The sequence below is a fragment of the Rhinolophus hipposideros genome, assembly GCF_964194185.1.
Source record: "Rhinolophus hipposideros genome assembly, chromosome: X".
NCBI classification, from domain to species: domain Eukaryota; kingdom Metazoa; phylum Chordata; class Mammalia; order Chiroptera; family Rhinolophidae; genus Rhinolophus; species Rhinolophus hipposideros.
Genome location: NC_138046.1, coordinates 113,881,301 through 113,903,506, shown reverse-complemented (window position 1 = coordinate 113,903,506; position 22,206 = coordinate 113,881,301). Strand labels below are relative to the sequence as shown.

At 34.8% G+C, this 22,206-nt stretch overlaps 1 protein-coding gene across 7 annotated transcripts in view; it reads right to left on the bottom strand.

Moving 5' to 3' along the window:
- Nucleotides 1–22,206, bottom strand: part of RPS6KA3 (ribosomal protein S6 kinase A3) — a 114,318-nt gene that overhangs the window by 31,797 nt on the left and 60,315 nt on the right. For 6 of the 7 annotated variants that reach the window (XM_081042898.1, XM_081042895.1, XM_081042899.1 and 3 more), the window contains 9 exons: nt 16,456–16,536; nt 15,572–15,651; nt 14,855–14,961; nt 11,484–11,521; nt 11,120–11,262; nt 10,856–10,926; nt 860–948; nt 589–653; nt 408–510 (listed from right to left, as the gene is read on the bottom strand). In XM_081042898.1, the coding sequence (XP_080899024.1) occupies nt 408–510; nt 589–653; nt 860–948; nt 10,856–10,926; nt 11,120–11,262; nt 11,484–11,521; nt 14,855–14,961; nt 15,572–15,651; nt 16,456–16,536 (777 nt within the window). The remainder of the gene's footprint in view (nt 1–407; nt 511–588; nt 654–859; nt 949–10,855; nt 10,927–11,119; nt 11,263–11,483; nt 11,522–14,854; nt 14,962–15,571; nt 15,652–16,455; nt 16,537–22,206) is intronic. The other variant, XM_081042901.1, reaches the window with a different exon arrangement.

The window sequence follows — 22,206 nt, the reverse complement described above, 5'->3', positions numbered from 1 at the left end:
TCATTTTGAAGTTACTATATTTCACATAAAGTTTAAGGTATGCTTGGGATTTGAACTTTACAAGTACTTCCAGAATACCACCTAATAGAAGAGTTTTAAAGAGAACTATTTATACTGGAGTATTTCATGGAAAAATAGCTACAGGTAAATAAATGCACAACCAAATAATTTTTCCACATAAATAGTATCAAAGTTTAAGGCACAACATAATTTGCTAAAAGATTTAACAAGAATCTTAACTGCTATAAATTACTTTAAAGGATTTACTAATTATCTAGGTATGGTGGCAGGGATAGAGTATGAAGGAGAGATATGAGGAGAGCATAAAGAGTTGTACTAGAAAAGATTTTCTGATTGAAGAAGAAAAGAAATAGTCTTCTATTTTGGTTTTCATGTTTTTCCCTTACCTTTGGGAGTTTTTGCGGTAAACTCAGGATCAAAATAGAATGTGTCTTCAGGCCTGCCAGTTGCAGGTTTAAAAGGTGGATGAATTTCTCTTCTGTATAGTTTCTGGAGTAAAAAAAGAGAGACTTAGACATGTGTTAATTATTTTTTAAAAATTCAAGCAAGTTTCCATTCTATACTCACATTCCAGTCTATTGTTGAGAAAAATAAATGTCTTTTGATTTCTTCAACTCCATCTGGTCCTGCACCTATGAAAAATTAACTAATTTTGATGAAATGATAATTTTATTTCAAGGAGGAATACATATTGTGCATTTACTCTTTGCTGTAACATTTGTCCTAATATTTCATAATCCCACCACAAAAACAAATATCCATCATCCCCCCCCCCCCCCGAAAAAAAATAAACTCAAACACCAACAAACACACACACACAAAAAAAGAAAAATTTTACCTAATCTGTTTGCAGGATTTCGTTTGAAAAGCATTCGTAAAAGACTCTGGGCTTCAGGACTCAAAAACTGAGGCATCCCAAGTTTGGCTCTAAATAAAAAACCCACAGAATAACATTTTATTTTCTGGAGATATTTGTATTTTATTTAAAAATTTTTTAAATTTTTTATTTTAAAATAATTGTGGATTCACACTAATTGTAAGAATACAGAGATCCTGCATACCCTTTACCCATTTTCCCCCAAGGTCACATCTTAAAAAACTATATAGTACATTATCACAACCAGGATATTGATATTGATACAATCCACCGATCACATTCAGATGTCTCCAGTATTAACTAGTGTATGTGTGCATCTGTGCGTGTGTGTGCTTAGTTCTACGCCATTTTATCACATGCGTAGGTTCCTGTATCCACAGTAAAGATACTGAACATTTCATCATCACCAGGATCCTGTATGTTGCCCCTGTATAACCACACCCAGCTAACTCCCTCCCCAACTCCTAACCTCTGGCAACCACTAATCTAGTCTTCATTTCTATAATTTTGTCATTTTAAGAATGTTATGTAAATGGAATCATATAGTAGATAACCTCTTTTCACTCATCATTAACTCCCTTGATATTCATCTAAGTTGTGTGTATCAATAGTTCATTACTTTTTATTGTTAATCAGTATTATTCCATGGCAGGGATGTACCACATTTTATCCCTTTGCCTGTCGAAAGACATCTGGATTGTGTCCAGTTTGGGGCTGTTACAAATAAAGCTGCTATGAACATCTGTGTATAGGTTTTGGTGTGAACACATTATAATTTTAGTCTGTAATTTTTTTTAAGTTTATTGGTGTGACAATTGTTAGTAAAGTTACATAGGTTTCAGGTAATCTTCTCATGAACTTTTTCATTTTTCAGAATTTTGCAAATAGCACTACTGTCAGAGTAAGATCATCTAAGTCTTAGTTCTGGCTGTTTTACTAAGAACTTTGTGACCTTGGGAAACCCAATCTCCTTCGGCCTATTACCACTTCTTCGTAAGCAAGGGGATTGGATGTTAGATCAGTGGTTCTCAAACTGTAGCCTTGGAACCATTTTTCAAAAGGAATTTAAGAAATCCAACATTTAAAACTGCTAAAAGAACATGTCCTTCATATGCTTATTTTTTCCTTCCATCCCCTTTAATAGCCCTGCAGGGAAGAAGAGCTGGTGGGAAATGGGTCTGTGGAATATCTAAGAGTCTGTGGCACATAGTCTGAAAACCACTGGCCTGGATGAGCTTGAAGGTCTGTTGCAGCTCTAATATGTAATTTTATTCTTTTTCTCAACCTACAAATCAAGGAAACCAATGATCCTGTAAGTATGGAAATAACAACAGAGCGGGGCAAAATGGCTGGCAGAGAAATTTATATTTCAGAAATAGATCCATTTATTATTCAGTGTGTTGTTATGGAGCTACTATGTGCTAGACACTGCTTAGTGCTGAGGATACAAAGACAGCCCCCCAAAATCAGTAGGGAAGACGGATACAGACAACCCTGGTACATTAAGAGACAAATTCAGAAGGACATATGGAAGAGTGCTAAAGGGTTATCTAATTTAACACAGGAGATTGCGAAAGGCCTTAAATGCAATCTAAGGGTTGGGAATTTATTCATTTGGCCAGTATCTCCCCAACATTTTACTGAATAACATTAATCTCTGTAGATAGTTAAAAGCAACAAAAAAATGTGTAATAATCTAATGAGTTTGTAGAATGCTATCTATTATACCTCCCTGCTGGAGAAAAAACACATTGCATTTAAAAGGCTGAGAAATCTAGAGTAAAGAAATCGGTATTTTTCTAAACATTTGTTTCCAGCAGCTTTTTCTCAGAGAATACCTATTAACCTATTAACACTTTGTAGAATTAATGTCTGGTTGAACAAACCTGGGGAAACACTGCTATATTAGGTAACAGGGATATAGCAGAAGTCTTTAAACAGTGGACTAACATGACCAGATTTATTTTCAAGAAGGTACTTCCAAGGGCATTATAAAATGATCTGGAGTGGGAAACAGTGGTAGGTAGTAAGCATTCTACTTAGGGGCTTGGTCCAGTAGTGTGGGTAGGAGCTCACCATGCTCTGAGAACTGTAAACAGTGCAATGCAGAGGAAAGGCTGGGACACTGAGATATTTCTGACAGAAAGTGGTGAATACCTGCATATGCAAGAGAGAGTAATCAAGAATGATTTTCAGGTTTCTGGCTTTGGAAAGAGGCTGCATGGAAATGCTGCTAATTGGGAATACAAGAAGAGGAAAAGAATGGCAGCTAGAGAAAAATTTAGTTTAAAAGTATTAAGTCATGCACATCATGTGTTTTGGGAGAGCCAGGCAGGTGAGTAAATGGAAATATCGGTCTGGTGTCTGGTAAGCTAAGGTAAGAAAGAGTGATATGGGAATAATTAAAATCTTGAGAGTAAGAGGTCAGCCACGAAAGTGAGCACAGAGGGGAAGAAAGCATATCAGAGATGGAACCCTGGGGAACAAGAACATTTAAAAGGTGATCAGAAAAAGGGCAATTCAGGCATTAAAAATAATGAATGCAGAGCCGGCCCGGTGGCTCAGGCGGTTAGAGCTCCATGCTCCTAACTCCGAAGGCTGCCGGTTCGATTCCCACATGGGCCAGTGGGCTCTCACCACAGGGTTGCCAGTTCAATTCCTCGACTCCGGCAAGGGATGGTGGGCTCCGCCCCCTGCAACTAGAGTTGAACACGGCACCTTGAGCTGAGCTGCCTCCCAGATGGCTCAGTTGGTTGGAGCATGGGCTCTCATCCACAAGGTTGCCAGTTCAATTCCTCAAGTCCCGCAAGGGATGGTGTGCAGCGCCCCCTGCAACTAAGATTGAACACAGCACCTTGAGCTGGGCTGCTGCTGAGCTCCCGGATGGCTCAGTTGGTTGGAATGTGTCCTCTCAACCACAGGGTTGCCGGTTCGACTCCCGCAAGGGATGAGGGATGATGGGCCGTGCCCCCTGCAACTAGAAAACGGCAACTGGACCTGGAGCTGAGCTGTGCCCTCCACAACTAAGATTGAAAGGGTAACAACTTGAAGCTGAACGGCACCCTCCACAACTAAGACTGAAAGGACAACAACTTGACTTGAATAAAAGGCCTGGAAGTACACACTGTTCCCCAATAAAGTCCTGTTCCTCTTCCCCAATAAAATAAAAAAAATGAATGCAATTGGTCAAATCACACTGATTATTAAATCCCATGAGTTCATTATAGTAAAAAAAAAAGAAAAGGTCAAAACTAACTGTGGGGACAAAGCCCCCAAAAAACAGTTTCCAGGTTCTCGGCCTCACAGTGCTGGCTCGGGTAGTAAATGGCCATCAACTGTGATCAGATGGCCAGCAGCTGTGGCTAGTTGGCCGTCAGCTGTAACCTGTAAGCCATTGGCCAATAATATAACGGTTGTGGCTACGCTAGCAAAAAAAAAATTGGGGGCTAGCGAGAAGATGGTGGCTGGCAAGCTCGGACTGCTGTTAGGACGGCGGGTTGCAGATTATGTAGATCCTGCTTCCTGTGTCTTCAGCCCAGCCGCCAGCGAGAATATATTGGTTTGACTCCTCTATCTATGGCTTTGTGGGTGTTCCTTTTTGGCCTTACCATGTCCTGCGTTCTTATGTGGGGAGCGGGAGAAGAGACCCCACCTGACACCCCGCATGACACTAACATAAAAACCCAACTCATTGGACACCACCCCTACTGGAAGTATCTAGGGCTCTGACAATTGGAAATAATTAAGAATTAAGCATTTATTCTGCCCTTCTTGTTTGAGCCTTATTTCAAGGTAACTAAATAGCCCTAGTTGACGAGGGAAAGTACATTGTTTTGGAAAATATCAGCCAATGAATGAAGAAGAAATAACAGTAACAAAAAATCACCATTTTTGAATCCCTAGTAAAATAATTGTTTCAAGTAATGATTATCAGTGGATGAAACCAACAGCTGAAAGACAGGGAACTTGACAATGGAGGGATCAGCTGTAATCACAAGCCCTCACGACTAGGTGTTGTAAAGTAAGCCTCCTGATGTGATGCAATAGAGTGCAACAGCAAGAACTATGAAAAATCGCCAAATACATTTAACCAAAAATAGGATAAAGGAATAATATCACAAGGAGAATAAAACAAAATTCCTCACTTCTAGCAAAAGACTAATTGTTATGTAACCATGGTAACAAGAGAGCCACTAGAACTGGTTTAAAATCCAGTCAATTGATCAAAGACAACTTGCCTAAGTGAACATAGTTTGCTTTTTTTTGCAAACCAACCAATCAGTAACAGCTCTTCATTCATGAAAATTAGCCAAACAAGAATGGGCTGCCTCCACTAACCACACCTGAATGCCAACTTGTCAACAACAATCCCACCCAAGTAACCATACTCTTACAGATGATGTCAATCTACTTATGACCCTGAAAAGCTGCCAATTGTTGAACTCCACCCTTCCCCCAAAGCCTATATAAGAACAGTGGTCTTCTCTGCTTGGAAAGATTCCATAGGATCAGCATTGCTCTCCCTTACTGTAGTAAGCAATAGAATCAGCTTTATGCTTTTTTTCAGCTATTGAGAGGTGGTCTCATCTTTCAACGAGATAAATTCAGAAAGTGGAATTATAAACTGACTGACTTGGTTTCTACAAGCAAATGGTAGGAGAAAAACAGGATAGACTGTTCTAGATGAACAGAAGCTTCTGTTCTTGTATGAGAAATACAACCAAAGAAAACAAAACAAAAAAGAAATACAACCAAATGAAATGTGCAGACTTTCAGGACTGTAAAAATACCACTTCGAAGAAAATCTGAAAACTCTGGTTAAAGACTAGTATTAGATGATACCTAAGCATTATTACTAGTTTTGTTAGATGTGGTTATGTAAGAAAGCATCCATAGTTTTTACTGATACAAACTGAAGTAGGCGAGAAATGACATGTCTGGAATGCTTAAAATATTTCGGTAAATTAGAAGAAAAGGGAATAAAATGGAGAAGCTGATGAGATCAGGAAAAGCCAAGGGGGGTAAGAGGGGCCGACAGTATCAGACCTTCCTTAACTGTCCCATCTAAAATGGCTCCTGCCCCTGCCACTGGCCTCACACTTCAAGAATCCCCTGGTTTCCCATCCATGAAATACAGTTTGTGGAATATGATCAATAATGTTGTAAGGATTATATAGGATGTCAGGCGAGTGCTGGACTTATGAGGGAGAACATTTCACAGACTGTGTAGATGCCAGTGCGCTGTACACCTGAAGCTGAAGTAGAATACTGAATGTGAACTATACACACACACACACACACACACACACACACATCGTGCTTCCCTGAAAATAAAACCTTGCCAGACAATCAGCTCTAATGCGTCTTTTGGAGCAAAAATTAATATAAGACCTGGTATTATATTATATTAATTATATTATATTAGACCCGGTCTTATATTATAGTAAAATAAGACCCGGTCTTATATTAATTTTTGCTCCAAAAGACGCATTAGAGCTGATTGTCTAGCTAGGTCTTATTTTCGGGAAACCCGGTATATATATGTATTCACGGGATGTGGAGTACAGCATAGGAAATAGAGTCAATGGAATTGTAACAGCTATATTCAATGTCAGAGGGGCAGTAGATTGGGGGGCATCACTTTGTGAGGGGTGTAAATGTGTAACTATTACATTATTTTGTACACCTAAAACTAAAAAAATAAAAAATATGCTGGTTTATTATCTCTGTTGCTCCTAATACTACCTGAAATAATCATATTTATTGGTTGGAATATTAACTCCTGGTCTCCTCCACTAGAATGTGAGCTCTGTGAGACCACAGAAGATCCCGTCTGTCTTGTTCATACTGCATCCTACGTACGTGTAGCAAGACCTCAAGCATCTGTTGAATGAATTGTGTGAACAAATGTCTGAGAGTAAATTTTCTAACAATCTGCCACTGATTTAAGCAACCAGGAGATCACTGATGACAACAGTGAGAGAAGTTTCAATAGAGTGGTGGGAATGAATGACAAACAGGCTGTGGGATAAAAGCAGCCAAAAAAATGAAAGACTACTCTTCAAAGAGGCTTTGTGTTGAAAGGATGCAGGAAGACGGTGCAGAAAGTTGAAAGGAAGGCCAGGTCAAAGAAAGGGTGATCTTTTCCCCCAACACCAGAGTGTGTTTGTTAGCTGAAAGGAAGGGGCTAGAGTAGATGGAGTGATGATGGTTCAGTGAACATTCATTTATATAGCAAAGAGTTTTTAACCTTTTTTATTGTGAAGAAAAACAAAGTGCAAAAACAAAAAACAAAACTAAACATCCCAAAACCAAAGTACACTGCTCAATGATTTACCACAAAGTGAATAGTCATCTGACCAAGAAACATAATATTGCCAGAACCCCTCATCCAATGTAACCACTTACTAATTTTGCCTCAGGCTTTTGTGATCTAAATATGGATGCTAAAAACCATGCTTTCGTTTGTCCACTTTGAAAACTTCATAAATAGAATCATACAGTACTCATTCTTTTCTATCCGAACTGCTTTTGCTCGACATTCTTGTGAGTTGCACATAACTGTGATTTGTTCATTTTCTTTGCTATATGGCACACTACACCCATGGCAAAGACCTCAGCCTGTTTTTGGATGGCTTTTGAGCTAAGAATGGTTTTTACTTTTTGAAAGTATTGGAAACAAACAATAAACAATATGTGACAGAGACTATGTCTAAAATATTTACAGAGAGTCTGTCAATCCATTTTATTCCACTATAAAAATATACCATAATTTATTAATCCATTCTACTGTTAATGATCCAATTTCCACTTTTGGACTATTATAAATAAGGCTGCTACAAACATCTTTGTACTTGCTTCTTGATGTGCATATAAATTGGGTGCATGCCTAAAAGTGGGATTATTGGATGACGGTATACATATATCGGATTTTAGAAGACAATGCCCAAAACTCCTTTCCAAAGTGGTTATCTGAGTATTTATAGTCCTTCCAGCTATGCATGAAAGTTGCCACTGCTCCACATCCTGTCAGCACTTAGTACTGTCAGTCATTCTGGTGGGTAGGCAGTTGTAGCTTGGGGTTTTATTTGCCCTTTCTGATTAATGAGGGTGAGCATCTTTTTACAAGACTATTGGCCATTGAATATCCTCTTTGGTGAAGTCCCTATGTCCCCTACCCATGTTTCTATTGGGCTGTCGTTTTCTTACTGATTGACTGGAGTTCTTGATATATTCTGTATACAAGCCCTTTGTTGGTTATATGTGTTGCAAATTTCTTCTTTTACTCTTGCTTAATGGAATCTTTTGATGAGAAAAAGTTAATAATTTTAATGTAGTAATAATTTATCAGTCTATTCCTTTACAGCTAGTGCTTTTTGTGTCCAAAGACTACTTTTCCTAACCAAGGGTCATGAAGATATTCTCCTATACTCTTAGAATTTTTTTTGCCTTTATATATATACACACACACACACATACACATATGTAATATACTTAGAAATAACTTTTGTGTATGGTGTGAGATAGGAATTATTTTGTCTTTTTCTACATGAATACCAATTTTTCCAGCATGATTTATTTAAAAAGGCTGTTCTTTCTCTACTGCTCTGCAATGTCCAATGGTCGCAAATCAATGTCCATATATGTATAGGTTTATTACCAAGTTCTCTATTCTACTGCACAAGTCTATTTTCCCATACTTGTTTCAAAGCCATATTATCCTAATTATACTTACAGTAAAATTTGATACTTGGTAAAGGCAGTCTTTCTACCTTGATCTTCTTCAGAGTGTTTTAGCTATTCTTGGTCCTTTGTATTATCATATCAGAATTTATCAAGTTCCACACAAAAACCTTGTAAGGATTTAAATTTGATTTGCATTGAAACTATAATTATGCTCTACAATTAGGTAGCCATTGGCCACATACAGCCACTGAGCACTTGAAATGTGGCTAGCCCAAATTTTAAGTGTAAAATGCACACTGAGTTTCAAATAAGTATGGAAAAAATAATGTATCAGATGTCAATAATCATTTTTTAACGTTGATTACATGTTGAAATGATAATGTCTTGGATATAATGAGTTAAATACAGTCTATTATAGTCATGTGCCACGTAACAGGGATATGTTCTGAGAAATGTATCATGAGGTGATTTCATCACTGCAAACATCATAGAGGGCACTTACACACCTTAGATGGTAGAGCCTACTGCACACCTAGGTTGGATGGTATAACCTAGTGCTCCAAGGCTACAAACCTGTACAGTATGTTATTCTATTGAATACTGTAGGCAACTGTAACACAGTGGTAAGTATGTAGTGTACATAATTGTATGTGCTATACTTTTATATGAATTACAGCCCAGTATGTTTGTTTACACCAGCATCACCACAAACACCTGAGTAATGTATTGCACTATGACATTACAATAGCTATGATGTCACTACAAAGTTATAATGGCTATGATGTCATTAGGCACTAAGACTTTTTCACCTCCATTATGATCTTATGGGACCACCGTCACATATGTGGTCTGTCATCTCCTGAAACATCGTTATAGGGTGCATGACTGTACAATTAATTTTAACTGTTTCTTCTTACTTTTTTAATGTTGCTACTAGAAAATCTACAATTATATGTGTGGCTCATATTATATTTCTATTAGATAACACTGATCTATAGAACCAAAATTTTTACAACACTGGGTCTGTCATAATATGATTATGGTACAATCTTCCATGTTATTTCGGTCTTTAAAAATTTTTTTAAATAAAACTTTTTAGTTTTCTGTATGGAGTTCTTATATAATTTTTGCTAGATTTATCCCTAGGTATTTGATATTTTCTATACCATTGTAAACAGTATCTTTTTTGAAAATTCAATTTTCTGTTGCTAGTATAGAGGCATAAAATAGATTTTATTTGTCTTTCTCAGTCTGACTTATTTCACGTAGTTATATGTGGAATCTAAAGAACAGAATAAATGAACAAACAAAACAGAAATAGCCTCGTAGATACAGAGAACAAACTGATGGTTGCTAGATGGGAGGAGGGTTGGGGGGATAGGTAAGAAAGGTGAAAGGATTAGGAAGTACAAATTGGTAGTTACAAAATAGTCATGGGAATGTGAAATACAGTATGGGGAATATAGTCACTAATATTATAAAAACTATGTATAGTGTCAGATGGGTACTAGACTTATTGTGGGGATCACTTCATAAATTATATAGATGCCTAACCACTACGCTGTACACCTGGAATTAATATAAAATAATACTGTCAACTACAATTAAAAAAATACATAGTCACGGATATAAAGTATAGCATAGAGAATATAGTCAATGGTATTGTAACAGATATGTGCGATGTCAGAGGGGTAGTAGATTGGGGGGTTATCACTTTGTGAGGGGTGTAAATGTCTAATCACTATGTTGTTTTGTATACCTGAAGCTAATAATCAAAAACAGATTTTATTTATTGACCTTTTAAAGGACCTTTGCTAAACTTTTATTAACTCCAAGACTTTATATGAAAATTTGGATTTTCTACAGACACAATCATGTTATCTAGATAGTGACAATTACATTTCTTCCTTAAATGTTAAACGTTTTAAAACCTTAAACCTTACTTCTTTTGCTTGCCTTACTGTACTTGCTAGTACCTCCAGGACACTGTGAACAGAAATGGAATAATGGGCATCCTTGTCACATGCCAAGTCTCTAAGGCAAAGCTTTCAATATTTCACCATTAACATGAAATAATACGAGTACTCTCAATCTATGGGGTTTGTTCATATTTAAACTACATAATAGTGATGTTATAATATTGATGAATTTCTTAGTTATTTTTTATACTACAGCCAACACTCTAAAAATCTGGGGGTTTTTTGTTTGTGTTTTTAATTTGAGCATTTATTTTTAAATCTCATCAAAACATATCCACTAGGGAATACTTACTTAAGGATCATAGTCATTGTTTCTTTTCGATCTTTTCCTTGGAAAGGTAGTGTACCAGTGAGCATCTCAAACTACAAAAAGGCAAATAATCAGAGGTATTAGTAAGTATATAATCTCAACGCCAGAAGGTAAGAAAGCATCATCTTAATTGCAATGAAATCTTCTAAAATTGCTTCAAATAAAACAAGTGATTTATATTTCTACTACACTCATTACTGAACTTCTCAAAAACAAAAACAAAAAACAAAACGCCCCAAATCTTACCATTAACACACCAAAAGACCACCAGTCTGCACTCTGAGTATGACCTCGACGATTAACTACTTCTGGAGCCATATATTCCACAGTTCCACAAAAAGAATATGCCTTCTTTTCATGGTCAATAGACTCTTTACTTAGGCCAAAATCTGCCAAAATAAATATTGAAGCGTAAATATCCTACAATAATTTGCACAAAGTTTAAATTTTGAGTTCCAATATTTACATTTATTATTAAAAATTCTAATCAAGATTTTAACACAAACAATGTGTTACTCATTATTTGTACCATGATCAACCTTAAAGGAAATTTATATAGAGAAAATTTATAGAGTACTTATTCTCATTTTAATAAAATGAGAATTTTCACCTGTTAATTTGATATGACCTTCTTCATCAAGAAGTATGCTGAAAGAAAAAAAAAAGACAAAGTCAGAAAATCTTTTCAACCTACTAGAGATTTATAGAAGCTAAAACTGAAATGACTTTGTTAAGCATCAGATCACCACATTCATTCTAAAATATTGCTTTAGACAGTGAATAAGAAGGCAAAGATAAAGGAGGAAAGAAAATTTTTTTGGACACACGCATATAACAAACCCCAAAGGCTTGTAATAAACTTGTATTAATGAGCCAGGGGCACTTGAAACCTATTAGGAAAAGAACGAAAATCCATATACTCTCTAAGTTGTTCTTTTTAATGCCTTTCTACAGAGGTGGTTTCACTAAACTCCCTAGTACTTGAAGAATAGACAGAGGGTCCAAATATTTAAGTCGAATGTGGTAGGGTTGTCATTCTGGTCATTTTTAAGGCATCTAACTCAATCATTCTGTCCTAGCTTTTTTTCTAACATGACCTACACTATCCTCTTCCCTTCAACACACCGTCCTCATCAGACTCCTTGCTTTCATTGACCCATCCCTTCCCTGTACACATGCTCTAGTGTTTTCTCTTAGTAAACTGTGAGCTCCTAGAGAGGGTTTGACCTTATTCATCTTGTAGCTCAGTGCCTGGCATAGCGCAGACAAATAAGAAATGTATTGAATAATGAGGTCAGTCTACAAAGGGCCAACGGGGCATTCCAAATAGTTTGGGCTTCTTCTCATGGGCGATGAAGACGATAAAAGGTTTATATGCATGGAGAGTACTGATAATCAAATCTGCAATTTTAAAGGGTATTAAGCGATCTCTTAGATATGGGTCGTGATAAAGAAGAACAAATAGAGAAGACACTCAGATTTCTAGCTTTAGCAGATACATGAGTGGAGAGTGACATCATTAATTAAGGAGCTATAGAAAGGGGTAAGTACTAAGCTGTAAGCCAATAATTGTATTACTGGATAGGTATTTTAATATACTGACTTGAAAAATCAAATAATAAACTGTTTCATTTATATTCAAAGCTATTCCATAATATAGACATTTCCTTACTTTTAATTCTAACTAAAAAATGTGCAAGCCAAATTTTGTTATAATAAAATTTTGCTATGTCAAAAATACTACCTAGCTTCCTATGCCATTAATTCAACTACGATTACAATAAAGTTTACCACTGTGGGTAATTCAGTAGGGGCATATTTTTCAAGTCTCTTCATAACAAGGGACTTGTTATGAAAAAAATACTAATCTTGATTATGCTTAATTATGAAGCAGACAAATACACTTAGGGAATATAAAGGGAATTATCAGGTATGGTGGAAATCACCCTCCCGTGTAATAAATACATGAAAGGTACTTCTAAAAACAAAACAAACCTCAAATCATTCTTGATAATTTTGAAAGAAAAAAGAAAACATGGCTAAAAGGGTATTATTACTTATGCCTTCTAATTAAGGCGCTCTTTTAAGATAACCATGCCCATCCTTTATCTTTCAAAGGTCAACTATTATTCTCAATAAGCAAAGTTCTCTTTCAACTATTAATTATTATTTTTAGCTATACTTATTATAACAGAATTCAAGCTTAAAAGTATCTGGGAAATCCCTTATAGTGCATAAAACAATTGGTCTAAAGACTTAAATTTCTTCTAGGTTCTATATAAGGGTTTTTACTTGGATCATTTAACAATTAAAGTTATTTCAATTTAATAGCATTATGTAGACATGTATGTGAAAGATATCACTCTAAGCAATCTTACCTACTTTTTATCTTATTCCACCTTTGAGACAGGGCTCATGCTTTAATCATAATTTTATGACCAATGCTAACACAATGGTCTACAACAAATACTACTAAGAATTATATGTTTGAATATTTGTTCTCACCTGGAATTATATTTTATGTAATAGTTAGAAATTAGGAAAATGAAAAGAAAAACTCAGTAATTATCTGGGGAATAGAAATAGAACCATATGAATTTGTTTATCCAAAAACAAAATATATGAAAAACATAAAATGTGAAAGCATAACAATTTCTAAATGATCATTTAATAGGATTCCAAAGGAGTATTTCCTCTATTTGCTATTGTAATATATTATTTAAATTTTGCATGGAACATTTTAATGGCAGTAATATCCAAATTCTTGATAAAGACGATGGTTGCAAAATTCTGCGAATATACTAAAAAACACTGAATTTTGCACTTTAAGTAGTAAAGTTTATGGTATGTGAATCACGTCTCAATAAAGCTGTTTAAAAAAATTCTTGTTAGAGCATGGCTCTTGTTTATATCCTTAAAAAAGGAAAAAAAAACACCTTTCTTACTCAAAGTCGTAAACACGGACAAATTAAAAAACAGATGTGTGTAGAATTGAAATAATATTAGCTTCTTGATAATTGCTATTATCAAAGTAATGGGAATTTGCTCAACTTACACTCAAAATTTGAAATCATGTGGAGAAGAAAACTTTCAATAAATGGTATTCGGAGGAAAGCATTAGCTCTTTGCCATACTTCATATCAAAAAATTTCCAGATGTAGTTAAAATATAAAAAGAAACCATAAAATTAGAAGAAAAATAGCTGATTACGGGATTGGAAAAGAATTTCTAAGAATAAAAGTCATGGAAGAAATCACAAAAGAAAAGATTCATAGATCTGACTGAGAAAAAAATACTTGTGCAGGGGGCAGTCAGATGGCTCTGTTGGTTAGAGCGTGGGCTCTCAGCAACAAGGTTGCCAGGTCAATTCCCGCATGGGATGGTGGGCTGTGCCCCCTGCAACTAAAGACTGAACACGGCATCTGGACTTGGAGCTGAGCTGTGCCCTCCACAACTAGATGGAAGGACAACGACTTGGAGCTGATGGGCCCTGGAGAAACACACTGTTCCCCAATATTCCCCAATTAAAAAAAGTTTTTGAAAAATACTTGTGTAGGTTAAAATAACATAAAGTTAAAATTAAAAGACAAACTAAAAAAATGTACTTGCAATGTATGTCAAATGGTTAAATTCTTAATTTGTAAAGGTCTTTTATGAAACAATGGAGAAAAAAATAACATTCCAAAAAAAATGAGCAAAGGCCATGAACAGAAAAATCACACAAAAATACAAATTGTCAATTAACATACGAACATCGATTTCAACCTCATTATAAATTAAAGAATGCAAATCAAAGCAAGATAACATTAACAGAAATTTTGATTAACATATTTAAAAGTATGAGAATACATAGTGTTAGCAGAAATGTGAAGCAGTCATGTTAATGCAATGCTTGTGGTAGTTCTATGAAGTAATTTTATTTTTTATTACCTCCAAATAATGATATTACATTGTATTCAACTTAGTAGCATGATTCCTTACTTTTCTGGTTTTAAGTCCCTATAGATTATTCCCAGGCTATGTAGATGGTCTAAAGCAAGCGCAAGCTCAGCCAAGTAGAATTTGACATCTTCTTCTGTGAACATCACCTAAAAATAAAATAATAATTTTTCTGTATTTTCTTTTCGTATCTGTAATTTTTACTTAAAGTTCCACCCTAGAGTTTAAATTATTCAAAAAATTATAAATATGCTATTATACGCAGTTTTATCCACAATTTACTTATGAAAGAAATTTGCAAAAATGATCAAATCAGTCAACTAATCACTTACTAAATGCTACATAGGTACTGTGGAGTAAATCATTTTACATTTTGTTAACAACTATATTTACACTGTGCCATGGCTGCCCCAACACAGTAACATCTTAGAAATGAAAAGTGATCTTCAAAATGCATGCTGATTTTCCACTACCATTTCCTTAAGGATATCTTGTTAATATGTTAATACTTCTGAAAAAAAACACAAAACTATAACTAAAAGAAGCAGGACTAAAGACAAAGATAGTTAATCAATTTAAAGTCCTACTTTTAGAATAAATTCAAAAGGTAGGAAAAGAACTCTTTTTGGCTCTGATTCTTCAATGTAAGAATCTCGTGCCTCTACAGAAAATATGATAAGCATAATATTGAAACACAACAAAGCTTTAGTTGAAACAGGATGAGCATAAATAGACTAAAAATAAAGATTAATTATATACCTCTTTGGATAAGCGTGTAAACAAATCTCCTCCCCTGAGAAAATCCAAAATAAGATACAACTTCCCTTCAGTTTGAAAAGCTAAATGAAGAAACGAAAATTTTCAATTAATTCATCATAGTTTATTTTCTTAGGCTTACATTAGGTCAACATTCACAAATGAATATTATTTTTAGCAAATTAATAATTACATCATAGATCCAAACTGATTTTTATTTAGAAGATAACCACTGATTTCTCTTAGTTCCCATGTGGAAATGTTAAATGCAGTGCTTCTTATTATGGAACCACTAGAACATTAGATTTTCTTCACGCAACAGTCTCTCAGGAATACAATAGTTCTTAAACATGTGATCAATAAGAAAAATTCCCAACAGAAAAATACTTACTTAAACATGAAACTAAATACAAAAACTATGTCACTTAACTACAGAAAAAATGTGGGTTGGGTAGCTTTAATTACATGTAATAAGAATCACCACACGTTTACCCACTGAGAAAAAGCACATTATGTCTTTGGGAAAAGAAAGGTGATAAAAATTTCAGGACATTAGGGATCTGTCTTACTTTTAAGTTGGGCTAACACATACGGACTATAAGATGCTGGCACATTATTATTAATTAACATAATAAAAATGATTACCTGTTCTTATGGCTACCACTCAGAAACTATAATGTTTAAAAGAAACATAAGCTAAATGTGATAGAAGCTTCTAAAGTTTGTCTAAGAAGTAATGGTTTAATTTCCATGACTTTATGCATCTGTTAAACACACATAAATATACACAAATACATATTTATACATATTAGTATATCTGAACGCACTCAAAGGTGTGGGGGATGAGGTGAAGGAATGAGGTGGGAGGTGGTTCATAACTTACTTACCATAATGCAACTTGACAATGAAAGGATGATTAACTTCTACCAAGATATCACGCTCCATTTTTGTCCGAACACGGTCTCGAACTATAAAATATTGCACATGTGGCTACACTGCAATAGCTTTCAGAGACAATCTTTAAAACAAAATATCTTTGGTGCCTATTTTAAACAAAATTTTGCTTATATGTATAAAAATATTAATTTATATTTTTATACACATTACTCTTGAATTTTCAAAATTAATAACTATATTTTTTACTAAATTATATAACCAGAAGAAAATGTACACATTTATAAAATCTGTGCTTTAAGTTAAAAAATAGAGTACATATTAGATATTGGCTTTAACATCAAATTTACAAGTATTTTAATCAAAATGATTAATGAAAAATGGCCAAAAAAGAGCAACTTTTTAAAAACAAGACATCCCAATATTAAAACACACAAAAAAATGGATTAGGTTTCAATACCCCTATCAACTCAATTCAACAAACATTCATTAAGCATCTGTGAAACATAGCAGACGTGGGAAAGAATGGATATACCTCAAAAGATCTACTTGAGAGAAGGAGGAGAGGGAGTGGGGGAGGAAATACTGTGGTATAGCCAAAAGAGCAAAGGCTTTTTGAAGTTAGAATGACCTGGATTCAGATCTGTGTAACCTTGAGCAAGTTACTTAAACTCTGAGCCTCAGGTACTTGTCATCTACAAAATGTGGACCTTTGGAGGCTGTGTTATCATTTGAGGTAAAGTTCATACATCCCAGAGCCTTTCTATTTTATATAAGAGATACTCAGTTAAATGGTAGCGATAGCACCATGAATATGATATAGAGAGAAAATGATTGATTACCAATAATAAGTAGTACAGGAATTCAGAGAAAGGAAAGATCAGTTCCACCTGCACAGGAAGGCTAGAGGGAAGAGGTGGGGTTGGGGACTTGTAGAGCAGAATATGGTGGGGGGGAAGGATTGGGCCTAGAGAAGAAAAGTCAAGGTATGGAGTACCAGCACAAGAAAGGACATGGAGGCGTGCACGATAAGCAGGAAAGAACCGAATCAGTGTGGAAAGTGGGGAGGTGAAGTAGGGAGGATCCAGACTCTTGACAATTTGGAATACCAGGAAGAATTTGTGTTTGACCCCATAGACAAAGCTCTCTTTTACCAACCAAACATTTCCTGAGCAAATTCTATGTGCTAGGCACTATGGGACAAATACAAATAAAATAATCTTTAAGAAGCTCATAATCTGCTGGGAATGACAAACAATAAATGATTAGAATACATTCTGAGATATACTCTAATTGTGTTGGTAGCTCAATGGATTTGAGGTGAAAATGATCATTCATTACAGTTTTAATTTGTTTCTGTTGCATAATAAAAAGGATAAAAAGGATAAGTCACAAATAACTTCTATTTTTCAGGCCAGAGTGACTGAATGGTTGTGCCAAAGATTAAATGGAAAGAATGGTAAAGAGAGTCTTTTTGGGTGGAGGGTGGGGACAGAGAGAAAGGTGAGTTGGTTCTTTTTTCAATGTAAGGTGACCATAGATATTTAAAACACAGAAATAAGACCTCTGGGGAAAAATAAACAAGGAAGCTAAAAAAAAAAAAAAATCCTGCTTTCCATTCTATCAGTTTTCCACTTTGAACTGGGAGGTTTGGTGCGAGTGACTGAAAAGAGTCAAACCAGGAGTAGGACTCGATTGCTCTCAATGTCTATGCAGCTCGTTTTAACTGACTTGTGCAGTGGGTGTATCAATCTCTGATTTCATTATATTGTCCTATCACTACAACTCTGGTATCTTATATCCAACAGGCCCTTTCTAGTATTTATGTGAATGAGGTTTATCACCTAGGCCTGCTGATAATTCTGTCCCAGTCTAGCCCAAATCTGCCCTTTTTCCGTTGCTACCCACACAATCTTGGATTAGATTCCTATTACCTAAAATTTCTACCTCTTTCAATAATTACATAAACCTTACAAAGCTCATCATTTAAAAATCACTTCTCTGTTCAGAAGCAGTAAAATCATCTGTCAATAGTATATTTACTGTATATCTCACGTCTACTATTCTACCACAATGGGAGTCAAAAGCTATAGTTTGGTAGCCATGCTAATAACTAGGAGAGTTACCTTGGTCAAATCCTTTTACTGCTCAGGGATTTCCTGCTTCCTTCTCTCTAAAATGAGAGGTGATTTTCTTTCTATTAGGATTATCTTGTGAGATAGTTTCCTTATATGTAATGCTGATGAAACTTTCAGTTGAAAATGAGCAGTGAGATTCATTCAAAAGAATTCCTTCATGTTGTCTGAGATAGAACTGTGTAATAATTCTAATCTTGTTTCTTATACTTATGTAAAGACTACATGACAAATATAAATCATCCTATAATCAGGAATTTTGATTAGGATATAATGGGTCATAAAAAGGCATGTATCATATTGGTTAAGCTCTAAACCCTAAAATATTACAGAATTTGTTAATACTGACTCATGTTGGCAAAGCAACTACATTATTCTGAAATAATTTTTCTTATATACTAGTTATTAGATTTTAAACCCTCCTTGACTTGAACATTAGAGTGAACAAGAAGAAGTGCTGTTTGTTTCTAGGACAATGTATTAAGAAACTGTTTTAAGTAATAGTTTACAAAACCTTTTATGCCCATAAACTACTTTGTTAGGACAAAAATCCCCACAAACCCCACCTAATGCTATTGACTTCTATTTGACCACATTTTTTTTTATTAATAGGAACTTTAAAATGGAAAGAGACTTCTGGTTAAACATGGATGTTTTACTTTCTTCTAAAGCCCCACTGAAATTACAGTAATGGAAAAATTATACATAAGCTCACAAAGACAGAACAGGAGAGGAAGCAGTAGCAGAAGAAGATGAGTAAGTGGTAACTCACTCACACGGCAGATCAGAGAAAGCTAAAATCTAAGCCTAAGGGAAGGAAGTCAGTGAGTAATAAGCAAACGCTTGTCACAAAACCCTTTCCAATCAGCTTTTTTGGTCCCTCACTCTTAAATGAGGAAAAGATAGCAAAGGATCCCCAGGCATTTGAGGAAAGGCTCTAAACATGAGAAACAGTTATCAGAATAAACAGGACAAAAAAAAGGAATAAAGGAAAGGAAAGAGAGACTATGTAAAAAACAGAAGAAAACGTAAAAATCAACTTTGTAATTTATATCCACTGAGAGAGCAAAGACCACATGGCACCCATGAAATAAGAAACTTAAAAGAGGTAGGGAAGAAGGAATCAGTATCTTCAACAAATAAACTACAAAGGAAAAAAACAAAAGAAATGGACACAGAGAACACAGATAAAAAGCCATAAAGTGATATCAACCAACTGCAAATTATAGACCTTATATGGGTTCCAATTCAAACAAATTGCAGAAAGAAAGTGAATTATAATAATAAGGACAACTGGAAATTTGAACACTGATTGGGTATCTGTATATTAATTTTTAGGTATATGATAGAGTTGTATTAAGACACATACTAAAATATTTGTGGAAGAAATTATACAATGTGTAGGATTTGCTTTAAAATATCAAGAGGGAAAGGGGCAGAACACAGATAAAAAAGACTGATCATGTGTTGAAAAATGTTGAAGCAGAGAAAAGGGTATATGGGGATTCTCTGTACTCTTCTGTTTCTTTCTGTAAATGTTTGACACTTTCCATAATACAATTTTTTTTAAAAAATGTAATAATTAGAGAACAAGGAAAACTAGGAAATTAAAAAGTATGATAGAAACAAAAAGGTCAATAGAAGAGTTGGAATACTTTCCCAAAACTGAAGAAATGAGTTTCTAGATTGAAAGAGACCATCCCATACTTAGTATGATGAATTTAAAAAACCCACAATCAGAAATACCACTATACAAATTTCAGAACACCAGGGATAAAGAGTAGATTGATTTTAAAGATGTCCAAAGCGGAAAAGCAGCTTATACACAAAGGACTGGGAATCAGAATGGCAATAAATTCATAATTGCAACACAGGAAACTGAAAGACAATGGAAACAATGCCTTCAAACATCTGAGGGAAAATTATTTCTGACCTAGAATTTTATGCCCAGCCAAATTATAAATTAAGTGAGGGTGGCAGAAGAAAGCATTTCAGACAAGCAAGGTCACAAAAATTTACCATCCATTCATCCTTTCTGAGGTAGCTACTAGAAGATGTGTTCCACCAAAACGAGAAAGCAACTGAGAAAAAGGTAGATACAGAATATAGAAAAGGAGATCTAATACAGCAAAGATGTGAAGGAAATGTGACTGCAGCATACTCTTTGGCTCAGTTAAGAACAATTTTTATAAAACTGTAGTAATGAAAACAAAACATGAAAAGGGAACCTGTGTGTAGGTAGTATAAGAGAACTACATCCTCATCTTCCATGTTAGGAAGCCAACAGATTATGTCTCCAAATGAAAACAAAGAATTGCAATATAAGAGTACTGAGAGAACCATATGATTTCACTGATACGTGGTATATAAAACTGAAAGCAACAAAGGAACAAGACACACAAATAAAGGAACAAAAACTCAAAGACACAGACAATAGTTTAGTGGTTACCAAAGGGTAAGGGCGGAGGGGGGTGGGAAATGAGGGTAAAGGGAATCAAATATATGGTGATGGAAGGAGAACTGACTCTGGGTGGTGAACACACAATGAGGTTTATAGATGATGTAATACAGAATTGTACACCTGAAATCTATGTAACTTTACTAACAATTGTCACCCCAGTAAACTTTAAAAAGAAAAAGAGTACTGAATGGGGAGGTAAATGGCCGCAGCAGCAGCTAAAGAGATGAAAGCCATTGTCTCTGGGTGTCAAGAATCATTATAGGGAGGAGGCTAGGTAAAGCACTGCTATTTTATAAGGCTCCATACACATATTACTTGGCCAAAGATAAAAATTAAATTTAAGAACACATTAAGAATTATCCGGAAGCTTAAAATTCCATAAGTCAAATATTTTCACTTCATTATGATCTCTTTTACAGCTTATATCTATGTAATTTTACGTACTTATGGTAGTCAAATCTGTTATAATGGTTCATATATTTTCAATTAAGTTCATTCTTGTGATTATATCTGAAATATCTCATTTAAATAATATCCTATTAAGTGGTATCCCATAATTTTCTAAACATTCCTCTATTTCTCAATATTTATGTGACTTCTAAACTCTCGATATTATAAACAATGTTACAATGAGAATTTTAAAGTGCATAAACTCCTTCATGAGATTATTTCCTCAGGTTAATTTAGCAGCAATAATGGCTCTTTGTACTTACTGTAAAAATGTTTTCCAATTTATGTTGCCATCATACAAAATAACTCATTTTATATGCATTACTTTATCAGCAAAATAATACATTTTTTCAAAGATTATTTCTTTTATTCTCTTGCATAAAATTTATTCTGAAATCTTTTAGGTGGATGTTGTAATGTTATTTCTTAGGAACTCTTAACTCAATCATTCTTTTTACATTTATAAGTTGGAATTCTACTGTAAGGAAGTGCTTTCCCCTGTTCCCCATTAACTAATTTATGGATTAACTCATGAATTCTTATTTTATTCAGAGGGTTGTAATCTATCACTATCATTATTTATTGAAATGTTCAAATTGTCCTAGCTTTGGCTAGTAAGAGCCCTTTAATCCATTCCTTATATTAATATTTTGTAATATTTGAGGTGAATAATTCCCTGATTACCTATTCATAGTATT